This window comes from Centruroides sculpturatus, unplaced genomic scaffold, assembly GCF_000671375.1.
Source record: "Centruroides sculpturatus isolate CEXI.00-Female unplaced genomic scaffold, Cexi_2.0 scaffold75, whole genome shotgun sequence".
Lineage (NCBI taxonomy): Eukaryota > Metazoa > Arthropoda > Arachnida > Scorpiones > Buthidae > Centruroides > Centruroides sculpturatus.
Genome location: NW_019384342.1, coordinates 987,377 through 1,005,983, shown reverse-complemented (window position 1 = coordinate 1,005,983; position 18,607 = coordinate 987,377). Strand labels below are relative to the sequence as shown.

Here is an 18,607-nt window from a genome sequence, read left to right as displayed (position 1 = left end):
GGCCAGAATTGATCAACAAAACAGGTGTAGTGTTTTACCACGATAATGTCAAATTTCACACAAGTTTGGTAACTTGTCAGAAACTGTTATAACTTAGATGAAGTGTGCTAGATCAAGCACACTCAGATTATTACTTGTTCCAGTCTATACAAATTTTTTTTAACTGTAAGATATATACTTGAAATGACAATGTCAAAAATCACTTGGATCAGTTTTTTGTAAGCAACAATCAAAACTTTTATGAATGTGAAATCATGCTACTACCAGAAAGATGGCAACAGGTATTGGACCAAAATGGTTGATATATAATTCAATAAAATATTTATTTATTATAAAAATATTGTTTTTTTCCGTGAAAAAAACACAAACTTACTTTCCGAACAATCCAATATATAGACTTGCGCAGGCTAGGTATTCCAACCAAAGTTTCCTAAAATTGCTATTCCAGTATATTTTTGAAAATTTCATTATTATTTTCAAATGTCATAAAATATATTTAGAGATTATAAAATATATAAATTAGTATTGTACTTAATAATATTTTCCATTAGTATCAAGAAATAAATGTCTAATATCTAATTATGTTTTTATAAAACATGTATACAGTGGAAACTCAATATAAAAAATATAAGGAATCCATTAAAACAGTTTGTTATTAAATATTTTTGTTAAACTGTTTTAACAGAATTTTTATTTTAAAATTGTAGAAGAGAGTGAAAAGAGCATAATGGCAATGAAATAGAAGTGGGAATGATGACAATAAAAGTGGGAGAGTTTCAATAACTTTCCAAAATTTTGAATGCAGATTGCTAATTTTTTGTATTTAAATAAAATTAATAATAAATGGTCAAGTTATATTCAGATCCTAATTCTTATTCAAAAAGTAAGGATTCCAAAATTGGGAATTGACTTATATTGGACCAATATGGTATATCTTCTTTGCCCAGTTTTCTGTTTAGTAGATGTTTTTCTTATGCACTCAGTAGCTTTGGTCAGTGATAGATTTCATTCTTCTTCACTATCTTCATGTGCATATGATTGTCTAATTGTTTTTTTACATCATCTATATTAATTTTATATACAGATACATTATATCAACCAAGATATGATTATTCTTTTGTTGTAAAGAGCTTTGACTGTAATGATATAAGTTTATATCTGAATTTTAACAAAAAATTTATCTTGAACATGTGTTAATTCTATTTAAATTAATTTTCTAAAGAAACAAAACAGAGGAATAAGCAAATATTAAATAGTTCAATATTGCCGCGGCTCACTCTTCCCACTGTGTCATTCATGGGGTAGAGGTTAGCAGCTTCGCCTATCGAGCGAAGGTCTCCGGTTCAAACCTCATTGATGCAGGTTCTTTTTTTTTTTTTTGTGGATACGTTCTCCCGGTCTGAGAACATATGTAAATACTAACAAATTATCATGTTTCTACTATGTCTCTGTAGTATATAACAGCCAGCTCTCAGGCTGAGAGCGGTTCTTGTTCTCGTACTGCAAGCTGCAGGAGTTGTACATTGAGTTAATAAATACTTTTGTGTTCCTAACGACTGGTTGCTGTTTGTTCCCGCAACAATATAGTAAAAATAATTTTTTAAAATTTTTTGCAGAAATTATTAAAATAATTGAATTCTGAATTTCAGACGAAAGGAAAATCTGATCATTATTTTGTTATTGGAATTAGTGAAATTCAGCAAAATATTAGGTAAGGAAAATTTGAAGAAGTAATGACTTTTTGTTAACATATAAAAATATTTTTATAAAGGCTAACTGTTATAGTTAAGTACTATTTCTGTCTGTATAATAATCATTTTCTAAAAACTTTAAACTAACAGGATTTTTGATGAGAGAATATTTTTATAATAGATAGTCATAAGTGATTTAAGAATGTAATTCAACTGTGCTTGTGATACATCTAGGTTTATAAATAATAGAATTCTGAATGTTAACTTATATATTTTCTTTTATTCAGATTTAAAAAAAAATGTATTTTATTTATCTTTGCTTGTTTATTACTAGCCTATTTTGAATTAATTTATTGTATCTTATAATTACAATTTTATAAAATTGTTGAAGTGAGATAGATGTAGAGTTTTTATTCTCAGAAAAGACAATTCAAAACAATTTAAGTCTATGTTTGTGAGGTGTTAACCGTTTCTCACTTAAAAAATAATAATTTAATAATGTGTCTGGTTTATCTTACTGATTAACAACTTATGGATAAGCAATGTTTTATTTTGTTCATTTACAAACTATAGAATTGAAAGAAGAAACTTTGTTGAAAATGTTTATCTAACATTAAAATTTTCTGACTTTTTAATAAAAGTAATTTGTAGATTTGTTTTGATTTAAAAATCATAAATTACTTTTGATGAAGATCTTTATTAAGTTATTCTATTATTATTGTGATCACACTGTATAACAGTGATTTGAAATTTTAGATGTATTCCATGTAAGGGATCAAGATATCCTCCAACTTTACCTCGACCAGCTGTGACAGTGCTTCCATTCCAATTACCATTATGTGAACAACAGACAGATAAAGGGCAGTATGAAGTAAGTAAGTTTTCATCATTATTGTGAAGAAATTAACAAAACTAAAGAATAAAAATTATATCAAATAATTTACTTACTGATCCTTATGGAAAAAGTATTTTTTTACCATGAGATTATAAAATTCACTCTCATTTGGAAGTAAACACAAAATTGCTATGTAGAACTTATCATACAAGGACTCTTTTTAAGGTTTTTTTTATTGGCCAATTTTTTAATTTTTTTTAGCAAGTTTTAACTTTTATGTTTTACGAGTATACTATGTATAGTCGTAAAACATAAAAGTTACTCTTTTATCACATTTTAATAATACAGTATATCTCATATTTCCAACGCTCCAGAGGTCAAATGCTAAATTCAACAAAAATTTGCTTTGGAGTTTGAATGATGCTTCAAAGTTCAAACTGTGGTGAGCACATGGACAAACAATACAATACAAGGTTGTACACAATAAAATATTTTATTAACTGTTTGTGCAGTTTTATATACACTAGATTCTTCAAGATCCCAACTATGCAACTCCAATATATATAAGATTTTGCTGTTATAGATCTTTGTGTGAACAAAGGAGGGTGACATGTTTTTGCAACAATGGTTCTTTCCTGTTGAGATATTTTTCCGAAATATTACAACTAACTTAAACTATCTCAAACTAACTTATATTCTAAAGGAGAAATAGAGAAGGAAAGGATGAGATGAGAGGTAAGAATAATAAGTAAAGAAAAGAATATGCTGGTGGGGGTAACCGGGTTTTTCCTTTGTTTGATCTTCACTCTTCTCAAAATGGGGACTTGCACTGAATTCACTTCTTGCTGTCTTTTTCTCTATCTCAGATCTGATGATTTCTAAGTATTCATCAAACTTTCAATTTTAATGTCCGTCTATCTCATTCTTTTCTCTGCAGACGACCTAAGATCTCTACGTCTCACTCAACAACTACAACCTGAACCTTTTCCTTTTTTCTTCTGCTTCTTCTGAATGCTAGCTCAAGAATGGTTATCTCTCTCCCCACCTCACCTCAGGGTTTTTACACACTATTGTTTTTAAGTGTAGTTCTCCGAAAACATGTTACCACCAGCAGGAAGGAAAGAGCGTTCCTTCCTGCTGGTGGTAACACGTTTTCAGGAAGAAAAGAAGTTTCCTTAGTCTTTTATCCTATATCTTTTTCTCAAGATATAGAACAAAAGACTAAGGAAACTTAATGTTAGGCTTAACACTAAAGACATATATACAAATTTATGGCATATTGCCACAAAACTGCATATGGAATTAAAAAATGCATTGGAAACATAAAATAAGCTTCTGAACAAAGAATAAAATCTCAAATTAGCAATAATATGTTAAAATTTATAACTATTATAATTAAGTTGCACATCTATATTAACTGTTAAAAATACACAAAAACTTTCTGTTCAACCCACTATAACCTTTATTTATTAATCATGGTGTGAGATATTTGGGGCTCCAGTTGATCCCATTACATGTTTGTGATGACTTTGTTTTGAGAGATCAGTTGAATCTCTCAAATCTGAATTCCTGACACCACTTAGTCAATTACATGGACTAAGACACAAATGAACATTTAATTGAGCTTCTAGAATTTATTGAAGAAATTAATTTGATTGTGGGTAAGACGATAGAGTTACACCATAAAACTAGACTGTTATTTCTAGATTACAACAATGTATTTATTAACAAAAACGATTGACAACACAAAAATCTAAATAAAGTAATATTCCCTAAGTTCTAATTCAACAACTATTAATAAATCAACTACTTCATTATCTGACTGCATTAGTCTCCAATAAGAGAGAATTCACAAGTATTTGAGTCAAATATAATATCTCATTTCTGTTCCTTATATTCTTCTGACTCTTTGAAGGGGCTAGCCATGGTTCCTGCATTTGGTGGGAAACTCTTTTGGTCCAGATGTGAACTTTCTTGTCCATGAATTTAGGTTTTCCAGCACTGGGCTGTTCATGTTTGGCCCTATTTATAGGATTTTGTCCATCCAATGATTAGGGACAATTTGTGTCACCTAAGGAGAGAAGTAACAAGGAACTTCCTTGTTGAATTGATATCGGCATCTACATCTCTCCTCAGGAACTTCCTTTGAATTTAACATAAAAAAAAAAAAAAATTATTTGGTTGAAAGTCACAGAGAAACTTTTCTTTTGTTTTCACAGTTCAAACAAGCCTTCAGGAATGAATTAAATTTGAAATATGAGGCACCACTGTATTTTATAATCATGTTATCTAATTTATTTTTTAATTTATCTTAGTTTTACTTGTTTTATCCCTTTGTTTTAAAATACTTAGTTACTCCAGCTATCGGTATTAAATATCATTTATGTAAAACCCACAAAAAACTAGATTACTTATGTGTCTGATATAAATAGTTGTTAATTTTACCATAGTTTATTCCGTAGTTCCAGCAAATTGTACAATAAGGACTGAAGAGGGGTAAATAGCCCAAAATGCATTTTCTTTTTATAAAATAAAGTACATTATTCATCAAAAAGTATTCCTATACAATAAGTTTTACATAGCAATTTTGTGCTTACTTCGAAAGAAGAAATGAAAGAACAAGAAGCAGTCAAGTACTAAATTCATTCTTTTTAATAATAAAATAACAAAATAGTAAATGAAATAAATAATAGCCAACCCATTATTTCCATATTTAGAATAGAAGATAGACTTACAATTCTGGCTCTTCCTCCTGTTTTTATAATCTATACTTTACATACAAATAACAGATATTCTTTCTTTTATTGTAATGAGTCTGTAAATTAAGAGTAAAGAAAATGGATTGCTGATTCCACCTTATCTAATAACTTATATCATTTCTATTCTCTATCATTATAATTGTTGTTATAATAATAATAATAATAATAATAGTAGTAGTAATAGCAGCAGCAGGGTAATTGGGCCTTGACTTTAGTCAGACATGGCATTTGGTACCAGTATCAGAATAATAATAATAATAATAGTAGTAGTAATAGCAGCAGCAGGGTAATTGGGCCTTGACTTTAGTCAGACATGGCATTTGGTACCAGTATCAGCTGAGTGAGACATTTGCATCATAATAATAATAAAATATACTAATTAACCAACTTTATTTACATTGGATATCCATATTATTTAATCTTATTTTTAAATGCTATTTCTTTTAATAGTGAAGAAAGAAAAAATCATATGGTGTAATCTCTAATGAATATAAAGAATAATATAAATTAAAATGTGAATGAAAATATAAAATATAAGGAGTCTTTTATATTTATTGCATTAAATAAATATAATAAAGTCATAATCTTTTCTGTGTATTATACACTTGTTATTCATTTTCATTATTATAATCTGTTTTATTTCTGCTATTTAATATCATCAGTAGAAACTTCTTTTCTTCAAATTATATATCAGAGGTTATTTTATTGAGATTTTCTGATACTAATATTTGTTATTAATATAAGATTAACAAATTTATTAATTTATATTTCATTAATATAAGTCATAAGATTTTAGAATAAGTAAATGGGTTTATTTTATCAAGATTTTATAATTGAAGAACTAACTGATAAATATGAATCATTTTCTCAAAGTTACAGAATATAAAAAAATAGTAAATTATTCAGTTATCAGTATTTAATGACACAAATATTGGACAAATTGTACTTATACAACAAACTATATTTTTTTATATTTATTTATATTTTAATAAATAATGATGTATGAACAATAATGTAGTAAAAGAAATAACTGTAAGATAATTTTAAAATCAGATATTAATCACAATTATGCTAAATGTGACAAAAGTATTTTGATATAAAAATAACAGAATAACCAAGCCAACAATCTTTTTAATAATAATGATATTTTTAAATATTCTTAAAAAGATTATTGGCTTTTTCAACCAAATTCTGTTACTTCTAAATTAAAATAATAATATTTTTCAATGTTGATTAAATGATATTTTATAGTACAGATCTGTTATAATGTTTTTTCTAGGCTGTTAGTTTTTGCCAAATTTCATAAAGAAAGCAAACACTATTTTATTTTATAGATCATATATTATTAAATTTTCAGCATTTAGTGAATAAATATTATTTCTATTTATGTTTTTCTATATAAATAAATTTATTTTGAAATCTTTTGTTTTATTCTTATATCAATACAATGAAAAAGAAATAAATGTTGTTCATTACATAATAGTCAATACAGTAGAATGATCCTTAATTAAAATATTTAATGATTTTATATAGATTTTGATGCTATAATTTTTCTTTATTTTTTACCTGTTATAGGAAGAATTTTGGAGAATTAGTCTTCTTTATAAATTACTCAAACAATTATCTAAAAATGGCTTTGATGTAGATTCTGAAATAGAAAATGCTGATAAAAAGAGAACAGATAGCTTATTGAGAATGTTTGCAGTAAGTATCATTATTTATTATTTAATAAAAAAATAATATATTATTCTGTTGCCTATAACTTCAGAATATTTCTAGCTTGCAACTAGATCAGATCGGGAATTTAGAGCTTTAGAAATTGCAGAATTGATGCCATCACACAGAATAGTTGAGGGAGCTATTCGGTATGCTTCTCAAAGGCATCATCTTGCTTTGGCAGACCGTTTAGGATTAATTGCTCAGCAAAAATTAGAAGAAGAAGCTGATAGTCATGAAATAATAAATGTAGATGCTGAATGGAATAATGAATTTAATAATACAGTAATTCATAATAAGAAGTAAGATGTTTCATTAATATATTCATTTTTTTGTAAATCAAATTTGTATAAATATAAATGTCTATAGATTAAAGATTGCATTAACTGTAGAGATAAAGCTTAAAAAATAAATCTGTTTTCTCTAATTTTGTCCACTTAGGCTTTATTGTGAATTTAATTGATGATTTAATTTAAATTCATTTTAATCTGGAAAACAATTACTTGATTTACTTTATAGAAATACTTTTTACTCTTATCAGAGTAGTTTCCTTAGGAAAGCTTTGAATAATATGATTTCTAATTATCACACAATGTTAACATTTTTATTCTAAAAAATTTTTTCATTTTCTATATTCCATTTAAACCAACAGAATCTATAAAAAGGCATTAATGAATAAATGAAAAAGACTTCAAACTTTCTTTTTTAATAACTTCAGTTGTGTAAATTATATTTTTTTTATTAGATTTTTTTTTACTTTTTGAAATATATTAGAAAATAACTACACTGAATTGCAAAATAAATAAATCTGTTAAACAGTAATAAAATCTCTGATTCACACACTGATAAGAAATATTTTAATATAAGTAGACTTGTTAGAGAAAAAACAAAATGGTATAATTAAAGCAGGACATTGATTACAATACCAGAAAAATTTCAAATCTCAAAAACTAATTAAATAGTTTGTGGTACTAGGTTTTGCATTATTTTTGCAGATGTACTTATTGCTGTATTGAATTATATAACTGAAAAACTTTTTATCTAAATCTGATACTTTACAAAAAAAAAAATTTCTTTTATATATGGATTTGCAAAAAATCTGGAGTGTCAAATTTGACATCATTACAATACTTTCCTATGTTATGTTATAACAACAAGAAAGTAAGTTTAATTTGTGTTCAATATACAAGTCATCTGTTCAATATACAAGTCATCTGTATCAATTACATATTGGAAGTGTAATATGGAATGATCAATTGTTGCATGAAACACTTTGGAAGAAATATTGGCAATATGCTGCATATACCATAGCTTAGACACAATATTTTCTCCAGTAATTTGCGTAACATTATATCACTGTACTTGATCTTGAAGTGCCATATATCACCTAGTGGCAAAAATTTGTATTAATTTTTGTTTCCCAGAAATCTATTTTTGCTTGTGTGAATAGCATAGATACCAAGTTTCATTGTCCATTAGAACTAGGCCCAGCAGGCTTTGAATAGACTTGGTTTAATTATAATCACCATGTAATTCATAAACAATTTTATGTCATTTTTACTGCAATCTGTTTGAATATCTTATTTTTCAAAATTTTATCTCAAATTTTTTGAAAACATAGTCAAATATACATATGAAAGTAATAAATGTGTTTTAGTTAGTGAAAAGAATAATTAATTTGTAGAACTTTTATATTTGCAGAAAAATTTTGCATTTATATTGTAAGCTAAACATTAACTTAAAGATAATTCATTAACTTATTAATTAATAAATTATATGAAACTATAGCACTTAATCCTGAAAAACTTTCCTGTAGATTATCAACAGGTTCAGTTGAAGATGATGTGGTGTTACAACCAAAACCTTTAGCCAAAGTATATAAACAGAAAGAAGAATGTGATGATTTGGATATAAATAGTGAAAGAGATGATACAAATCAAAATTTTGGTACTTAGTTTTTTTGAATTTTATATTTAACATGACTTTATATATTTTGTTAAAATTTATAATTTTTAACTGATTATATATATTATTACTGATTTACTGATTATATATATATATTTAAAAATTTATAACATGTTTTTATGCATTACAATATGTCATCTTTTTATTTAAGTCTAATACTTGTAAAATAGTTTGTTAAATAATTCTGGTAGAATTATGATTTAGAAGAATAATACAAGTATATTTTATTCATGGAATTTTATATTAATTGCATATATCAAGTTTAATCTTAGTGCTAGTTAGTTAGAAAATATTTAAAAATTAAAAATATCACTGTATTTTAAAGTTTCGTCCATGGTATGGTTATTTAAGTTCAGTACTTCAAATACGTCAGTTTCTGTGAAATTTCTGTAATAAATTTTCAACTATTGTATAAAACTTGAAACCAGATTAGAGAGATTTGCCAATTCTAGTACAAATGTTGAAATGTATAGTCTTAAAATTAAAATTATTTATTCAGTCAAAAATTATTTCAAAACTTTTCTATTCCAGCAGTTCAATAAAAGAATCTAATTAGTTATGTTAGAAATTGATTCAGGAAACAATCAGTAAAAGATTTTATGAATGATGTTAAATTTATCCTTAAAAGAAACAAACCTGAAGAAATCCTTTTAATTTTATGCAAAATTATTTCTTCTGATGAAAGATGTCTTAATACAATAACAATAATATAAAAATTTCATTTTATTAAAATTTTATGTTGTACAATACTCTTGCACCAATCAATAAATTGCAAAGCTTTACAGTGTTATAAGATTCATTATAAAAAGTTTCATATTGCTAATGTTTTAGCTATATCCATTAATTAATTAAATGATGATTGAATAAAATATAATTAATATTTTGTGATAATCAATAAAAATTGTAATACTGTTGACTGAAAAGATTGTTTTATTTAGTAATTGAGAAAACTGAAGAGTTATCTGAATCAATACAAAAAAATCCTTTTAAGGTGAGTTTGAAATAATTTTTCTTATAATCTTAAATTATAATTTTTCCAGAATTATTCCTTACAATAAAGAATTTTAATATTAAAACAAAAAGTTTCCAAAGTAACAATAAACATTGTCACAATTCATTCATCATAACACCTCAGGAACACAGTGGTCTTTCACAGCAAAGTTGACTTTTTTATGGATGCTACTTGTTGGCTTCATTATACAAAAAAACTCCAATTAATTATTTAATTAAATAATTTAAAGAAGTTTGTTGAAAACTATAGTTAAACTTTTTTGAAACATTTCAAAATGTATCCAATGTTGAATTTGTTCAATATTAAAATTACACAATCACCTTATATATTCAAGTTACAATACATATACAGTAGACCCCCTATAACGCGGGTTCCTATAACGGAAATTCCTATAACATGGCGAAAAAATTGTGACAGTATTCGTATAAAGATGCTAAAAGGGACTCGTAAAACTTCGTCGCCGACTCATGTTGTGATAGGATTGGTCAAATCTGGACCAATAGTAGACAAGCAGCCGAACTACTTACATGCTACAGAGAGTTTAGGCGAGTAAGTTGAGTTTACTATCATCTGTACAGTATTATATATAAATTAGGTACTGTATATATAATTATATATTAACTTAATTTATTTTAACTTTATTATAATTATATATATACTTTCCATTGTCCAGTGCCATGCTACAGAGAGTTTAGGCGAGTGAATTGAGTTTATTATCATCTGTACACAGTGGTGATATTCAGCGGGTTCGCACAGGTTCGGCCGAACCCGTTGTTAACATTTTCAAAGTTTTCTGAACCTTGTTAAACACATGTAACATTTCTCAGTGGTTTTGTTTCTTTTAAAAAATATATTAAAATATACGTATTATACTCTGTAACACTACTAAACTAGAGCCTTCCGATGCACCATTTGAGCGGAAAAAAATTGTTAAGGAAAAATTTTCTGTTAGCGAACCCTTTCTTAAATATTTCGAATATCACCACTGTCTGTACAGTATGTAAATTAGGTACCGTAAGTTTAATACTGCACTGTAATTTTATACATTTCTTGTGAAAGAAACATTTCTTATTCAATGGCCATAAAAATTATTTATATTAATGATGTCTCCAAAGGTCAATGAATTTTTCACAGAAAAATAACTTATCATAAATTGCGGCCGTCGTTCGGTATGCTGCTCCATTACAAAAACAAGCTTAAGCAAAAGTGACGTCAAACGGTGCACACTCGGTAAGTAATCCTACAATTTTTTGAATTTATAGCATAGTTTATACGGATTATTCCCAAAAAAATATACGTATTTTGGAAATGTTGAGTCAAATTGGTCTAGAATTGATTAATTTTATGGAAGAAAACCTTTTAAACAGCCGTAGTCCGTAAACTTCACACGTGCCGGGCTGTGATTGGCTTGTGTATTTAAGGATTCCTACAATGTGAAATTCTTATAAAGTGGAACGTATGTACCACGTTATAGGGGGGTCTATTGTACAAGAAAGTTTAACAATTTTGATCTAGTACATAGATCATCTTCAGGATTCAAATTTTAGAATAGAATTGTTTGAAAGCTATAAAATCTTAAAATTAACAATAAACATTTCAAAATGGTAAGCAAATTGGCAAATGGCTCTTAAGCAAATAAGCATCAACAACATATATTGAGAGATCTAAAATATGTACTGTACACTGAATGCAAGCTAATGAAAATAAACTACACCTAAGAATAGAAATAAATCTATGGTAAAATTGGTTCTGGCACATATGTAAGTTGTGATCTTAGTGCTAGTTGGTAAGAGCTTTCATGCTGTGGAGTTTCCACATCTTTTGCATTTAAGCACAATTCCTTTAAATTTTGCCTGAATATTTCTGTCCTTTTGGCTGTCACTACATACTTAGAGTAACCATAAATATAAGATTGCCCATCTTGATTCTACAAGATTTCTGTAATCTCCACTCTTGAAAAACAGACTAGCACTGTGTTGTTCTTATTCATGCGCATATCTTATCTACATTCTTACAGTCTCAGCACAAAGTTTCTACTTGTATAACCCACTTAGACTGAATTCGTCCTTAGGTTGCTACCGTGTTTCCCCAAAAATAAGACATCCTCTGAAAATAAGACCTAGCAGAGGTTTTGCTGAATTGCTAAATATAAGACCTCCCCCTGAAAGTAGGACCTAGCAAAGGTTTTTTTTACTGGTAACGGTCATCGACAGATGGTTGAAAGTGGCCGTTGGCTTTTTGAAAGTACAGCCACTGATTGGTCAGCAGACAATCACGCCACACGGCATGATTTGCATAAGACTATGGCTTGGTAATCACAGATTTGCATAACGTTATGGCTGGTGATTGCTAATTGGTTGGCCGGGAATCACGCCACATCACATTTGCATAGTGCTACGGTTCAGTAAGTGCTAATTTGTCATCAAACCCAATGTCGATGCTATAAAAAGGTTAAGTTGAAGCACAAGTGGGAAGTCCATTCCAGCTCGGGAACTTTGTAAGTTCACTTCGGTTCGTGACTTCAGTTTTATTTAAGTTCAGTTCGACATGACCAGATATACGTCACTCTCGTCTAAGTTCGACTTGGAAATTTTTTTGTTCAAAAATAAATGTGAATTCTTCTTAATGGAAAAATAAGACAACTCCTGCAAATAAGACCTAGTGCATCTTTCAGAGCAAAAATTAATATAAGACACTGTCTTATTTTCAGGAAACACTGTATTTCTAGATGGTTCTATATAAACTCTGGTTTTGCACTCTTCTAGAATCTTGTCTTTATTGTTTTGCAACAAACAATAAATTGCGGGATTTCATGTATATATTAGTCTAGAGCAGTGGTTTCCAAAATTGGCACTATCATCCCCCTGTGAGCAGTGAATAAATCTAAGGGTGCAAAAAGGAACAAGTGGGTGGCACGGAGGTGATGGAGGCAGAGTATCATAAGGTGAGGGTTGGGGTCACTGACTTTACCTGTTTTTAACAGAGGAATGGGAAAAAAACATTGCATTTAATAGTTTCCAGATGTGGAGAACAATGTACTGTACAGTATGAGGTTCATAGAAGTTTTTCTAAGAATTTTCCAAGCCTTTACAACAGAAGGGAAAATGGTTTAGGGGTATTGGGTATAAACCAAGGGGGTAGTGGCTTGAAAATGTTTGGGAAGCACTGGTATAGTCTTGCAATGCTGCTAACTCCTGTATTGAACTCATCCTATCAACAGACATGAATGTTGCAAACTTTTTAGGTCAATTGTAGAAGTGAGTTAATCTATGTGAGGAACAGAAGGCCTGGATAAGACAATGAATAGATTACTTCTTGTAACCAGGTTTTTCAGCTATCTCAGAGATTATTGATGGTTCTACTTCCCTATCTTCCCCTCTTGTGCAATGGGAGTAGGCTTTTAATCAGTGCTCAGAAAGCTGCAACCTTGTACACTAAGAAGCACAGGAAGCTGCTAATGTAAAAAGGATAAAAGAAATCTTTACTGTACACACCAATGTATATTTACCTATTATACAAGGTAAGTAAAATACTCTTTATAAGTGGACCAGTGCATTACTTTTCTGCTCATTTTTCTCTATATAATCAGGATATCAATATATCTCCACTACATCTCCAGATATATATTGATCCAATTAACTTCAAAGATAGGCAGGATTGCTGTTTCTAACTTCATCAGAAGTTTGCAAAGTACTCCCATACAAACACCTTTTTGTTGTCTGTGTATGTGCCTGTCAAAGGAAAAGATGTACAGCATATACAAGATCAGTAAGCTCTGTTCCTAATGCTGATCATTATCCAAATTAAGGTATGGGAAAGTCCAAAATTGTATCACAACATAGCTATAAGTTGATATAAGGATATGTTATCATAAGCAAGCATGGTAGCTATTCTGTCTTCTGTTAAAGAAATATCATTAAGTTTTTCAACAAAACATGCCAGATTGGTAATTGAGAGGGGACACAAATGTAAGTTAGTGGGAATAAACTTGTATGTAATCTTTTATCTTTCTCTAACAAGATAGTTGGAGATGGACATTTCTTCAGAACAGATCAAAACTGCTTGCCAAGCTTAGCAAAGGCAAACAACCCCGGGAAATCCGGTACTGAGTTAGATACCCTTCAGGAATGATAACTTTTAAAAATCGAGCAAACTGTTCAAGCCAAACAATTACCAGATTAAATCAGGTTACATTACTGCTATTAAATAAGTATTAAATAACCAAGTAATTTGGCATAGAGGTAGAATCTCTCTATATATGTAATTATAATTATTAAATTTAATAACATATTAAACCAATTTAAGCTGTTCAATTTTCTAAAACAGTGACAGTTTGTTCAATGATTTTAAAAATTATTGTAAACTGTATGATACATATTTCCAAGATTAAATCATATCTTCAGATTGTTTTTATAAGAAAACAGACTTCTTTATTGTAAGGAATAATTTTATACTGATCTATTTTATTTAATTCATAATAAATTTATGTTAATTTAATTTTTCTCTGAGTTAAATAAATATACATTCTTAAAAATTTATTTCAATGTATTTAATGAACTAAATTATAAATTTATTTCAGACTTATAGTCAAAAACAACAAAGTAATGTTAGAATTGATAATATATTGGAAAATGTAATTAAAAGAAATTCAAAAGTCTCAGAAGATAACAATCCAAAAAAATCAAAGGTAAAGATTTTTAAAATTTTATTATATTTAATTAATTAGTTTTCATTGCTTCTTTAGATAATTTCATTGTATTGATATGTGATCTATTTTATCTCACAAAACTACATGGAAATTTATTATTTGATACAGATTACATTTCATTTTCAAAACAAGCAATCAGAGATTACAGTTTAAAAGCAAAATCAAATGGATATTAGAATTTAATTATATATATATATATATTGCTGAAAATAACTCTTTTTTTTATTTATTTGTTATTGAAAGATTGTTCAGTTACATGCAAAGTTTTCAATTTTTTATCATTTACATATTCTTAGTTCTTGAAAATTAGTATTGTGCAAACCTTCGAACTGTCATCCTCATATTTTGAAAACAGTTGTGTGACTTAAGTTATTTCATATATTTATTTTAAGTATTCTTTATTGTATTTATGTATTTTAAGAATTTATTTGTTTTGAACAATGATCATTTCTTTTCAAATAATTAATGCTGAAACATTGGTTTTAATTTAATTATCAAATACATTTAATTTATAAAATTTGAATTTAAAAAACATTTACAAAAAGCAATATTTACAATTTGGTTATAAATTTTGGTTGCCAAGATATTTACATTAAATAAGTTAATTTTTTAATAAAATTTATATCAATGGTGAAGTCATATCACATTTTGTTGCTTAAGTCTAGCTATAATATTTTGGGGATAAGTATATAAATTAAGTGTGAATTTTTTTTCAGATAAGTAAGCAAACAAAACTGTTTCCTGAGAAAGAAAATACAGCAACTAATAAAGGTGAAATGGAGAAACAGTCTAATTTTAAAAAATTTTTGGAAGAAAATAAAAAAATATTAAGTGAAGAGAATCCTGAACTGGATGAAAATGAAATAGTCAAGATTGCAATACAAAATTTTAAAAAAATACGATCAGAGGAGAAGCAGGTTTGAAACTTTTTCTCTTCCATTTTTACAAATGTTAATGATGATAAATGAGTTTGAATTTATTTTTATACTCAAATTATTTTGAATAATGTTATGTAATATAATGTTAAAATATATACAAATTATATATGTATAGATTTTCTGATTTAATCTATATATATCCCCAATTTGTTTACTACTACTACTACTATTACTACTGGAATAGAACATTGATAACTCTTGATAGCAAAAGTATTTTAACATTTTTAAACAGATTCTTGTATCAATTTATCCTTTGTACTAAAAGATTTGTTTTGACTGCTTTTTTTTCTTTTATTGTTCACATGATGAAAATGTGAGAGAATTAACATTTGAAATTACAACAGTCTATATTTATTACTACTTTACTACTTGCTTGGCCCTTTTCAGATCCCATTCATATAAAATCTTCATTGCAAACGATATTCACACAGTTATAATAATAAACCTAGTTAGTATAATCCATATTCTTAAATTTTCAGCTGGTATCTTGAAAGTGCCATGCAAGGATTTTAAAACATCTGGATAATTCTTTGTCCTTAATATTTCAGAATTCAACAGCAAAGAGAAGACAGGATAATGATGAGCAAAATAGTAAGAAGAGAAAGAACTCAACTACTAATTTATCTAGTGAAACATCATCGAAATTATCAAAATTTTCATTTTTGAAAAAATCATGATGAAATGTTTTGTAAAAAAAAAAGCAAAATCAATTGGGCAACAAAATGATTTTATTTTATCTTTTTATACACAAAAATTTGATGTTAAAAGTTTTGCTTTCAGATGACGATTGTGCCCATTGAATTGTATCATAAAAAGGTTCCCAAAAATATATATATATGTATAATGTATTTATGTACACAATCGGTCATTGGCATCACTTTCGCTGCCACTGGTATCGTCTTCGTGTTCTTCAACTTCCATTTTGTCCCAATCCTCCTGAAAAATTTAAATCATACAAATAAATCCTATAAGAAATAAAAACATTATTTTTTGTTCAGTAAATTTTATCAAAATTAATTTAGAAGGTTTACTCCTTCAAACAGAAAAATAATATACTTAGCATAATACATGAATTCTCAAAAAACCAAATGTGTGTTAATCATTTTTATATAAATTATCATCATCAAGAATTTGAGCATTCATTAGTGTCCCTTATTTTCAGACACCCACAGATTTTTCTTTTCACTCAAAAACATGTCCATATTTAATTTCTCTGTAATCAATGAATATTAACCCATGTTGACTTGAGTATCAATGTGTCAAAAACAATCTGGACTGGTCATTATACATGGAGCTGTGTTAATGTTAGATATATTTGTGCGCCTTTACACTATGTTGTATGAATTATGCAGTTAAATGGATAGTGTTTTTTGATTGGGAGGAAAAGGCTGGCTGTTTTATTTTATAACATACAAGAGGTTAAACCATGGCTGTAAAAGCCCCGAATCAAGATCTCTTCATAAGATTTTAACAACTTCAAGAAGCAGAGATAGTTACAATCATTTCTACAGCAGCATAGGCAACACTTGTGGTATTTATCTGAACTGGCAGTTTATCTCTCTTTGATGACTACAATGACCTTCAAACAAAAAGTAAAATGTTGGTCAATTTGAGCAGAGAATATCAATGTATGGGAAGAAATTTATTCCTGTACCTGAAGAAATGGATAGCAAATTATTTGGTAACTTTAATTTCTTTTTCACTGTAGTAGCATACTTGTTTACCTTATTTTCTCTAAAATCAATCAATGAGACTATTGATGGCTTTGTATCAATTCAAAGTAGAGGATTCTTTTCCAAGATACAGATAAATACAAGTTGTCTCCAGGAATATCATTCAACATGTAAAAACAACACTTAACATGTTAACAGCTCTTAGATTACTGAGTATGATTGAGGAACAAAAGGAATTTGCATTGTGTGTGTGCAAGACCATCAAAGGTTCTATCTAAATTGAAAAAAAGAAAAAGAAAACCCATGCACAGTACAGTGGGTGATCAGTTAACGAACATAATCCGTTCCAAGACTTTGTTCATTAACCAATTATCAATTTTTATGGGAATTTGATTATTTTTTGGAGTCTCCGATTAAACTTTTTTTACTACGTTTATTTATATGTAATAGTAAAAATACACATATATGCAGTCTTGCATTTTTATTAGTCATGTTTTTTCCATTTGGACAGATTCTTTAACCCCCATAATGTTGATTGCTTTTCTCTTTCCTTCAGGATTTTTCGGAAGTAATTAATAGCATTGTATTTGTAGAGATCCCCAACCCCATTAACCTTATTCTGGTTTGTTTGCCATTTGGATGATCATTGTTCTGACATCCCTAGCATTCTTCTGTTGTCAGATCAGTTTCAGGTTCCATTATGAGTTCTAAAATGCTTTTTATTTCTACATTAGCAGCTTGAGATTTCTTGATATATCTTCCATAGTTAAGATTGTGCCTACTGTAGACCTGTTCAAGCCATACTGCCTAGCAACATCAGACATCTTATGCCCACTTTCTACCTTGGCTATTATCTCTTACTTGGTTTCTACAGTGAGCACAGTCTTCACACTTCTCTTTTTAGGCTCCATAATATTATCAGTTTCTTTTTTAAATAAAATGTCCAGAAAAGCACTTACAAAAATTCAGAGAACAGAAATCAACTAGCCCACAAAAAAGTATTTAAATGCAAGGCCCGGATGAAATTCGAAATTTGGTATTAAAACGTTAACGATGGGATGATTAAACTTTCATCTTTCGTAAATATGAGGTCTGTTCAAAAAGTATCGGACTTTTATTTTTTCCGCGTAAACCAATGATGCACGGGAGGCCTCTTTCGGTGGAGTTGTGGAAGGAACAGTCATGCACAGCCCTGAAATTTTCCCGCCTGCAGGAAGCGTTAGTCGTTGGCAGTTGGTCTATGAGTGAGGACATGTAGCAAGCTCTCATCGGATTCCACTAAGTTGGAAAATGACTGAACAACGTGAGCA

At 28.3% G+C, this 18,607-nt stretch overlaps 1 protein-coding gene across 1 annotated transcript in view; it reads left to right on the top strand.

Annotated features, from left to right (window-relative positions):
• The window catches only part of LOC111634553 (WD repeat and HMG-box DNA-binding protein 1-like), a 152,440-nt gene extending 134,781 nt beyond the window's left edge, over nucleotides 1-17,659 (top strand). Inside the window, exons 21-29 of the mRNA XM_023379355.1 lie at nucleotides 1,650-1,711; nucleotides 2,448-2,562; nucleotides 6,861-6,989; nucleotides 7,065-7,303; nucleotides 8,818-8,948; nucleotides 9,905-9,957; nucleotides 14,558-14,665; nucleotides 15,403-15,603; nucleotides 16,173-17,659. Coding sequence (XP_023235123.1) covers nucleotides 1,650-1,711; nucleotides 2,448-2,562; nucleotides 6,861-6,989; nucleotides 7,065-7,303; nucleotides 8,818-8,948; nucleotides 9,905-9,957; nucleotides 14,558-14,665; nucleotides 15,403-15,603; nucleotides 16,173-16,301 — 1,167 coding nt within the window. The 3' untranslated portion in view covers nucleotides 16,302-17,659. The remainder of the gene's footprint in view (nucleotides 1-1,649; nucleotides 1,712-2,447; nucleotides 2,563-6,860; nucleotides 6,990-7,064; nucleotides 7,304-8,817; nucleotides 8,949-9,904; nucleotides 9,958-14,557; nucleotides 14,666-15,402; nucleotides 15,604-16,172) is intronic.
• Nucleotides 17,660-18,607: the final 948 nt, after the last annotated feature.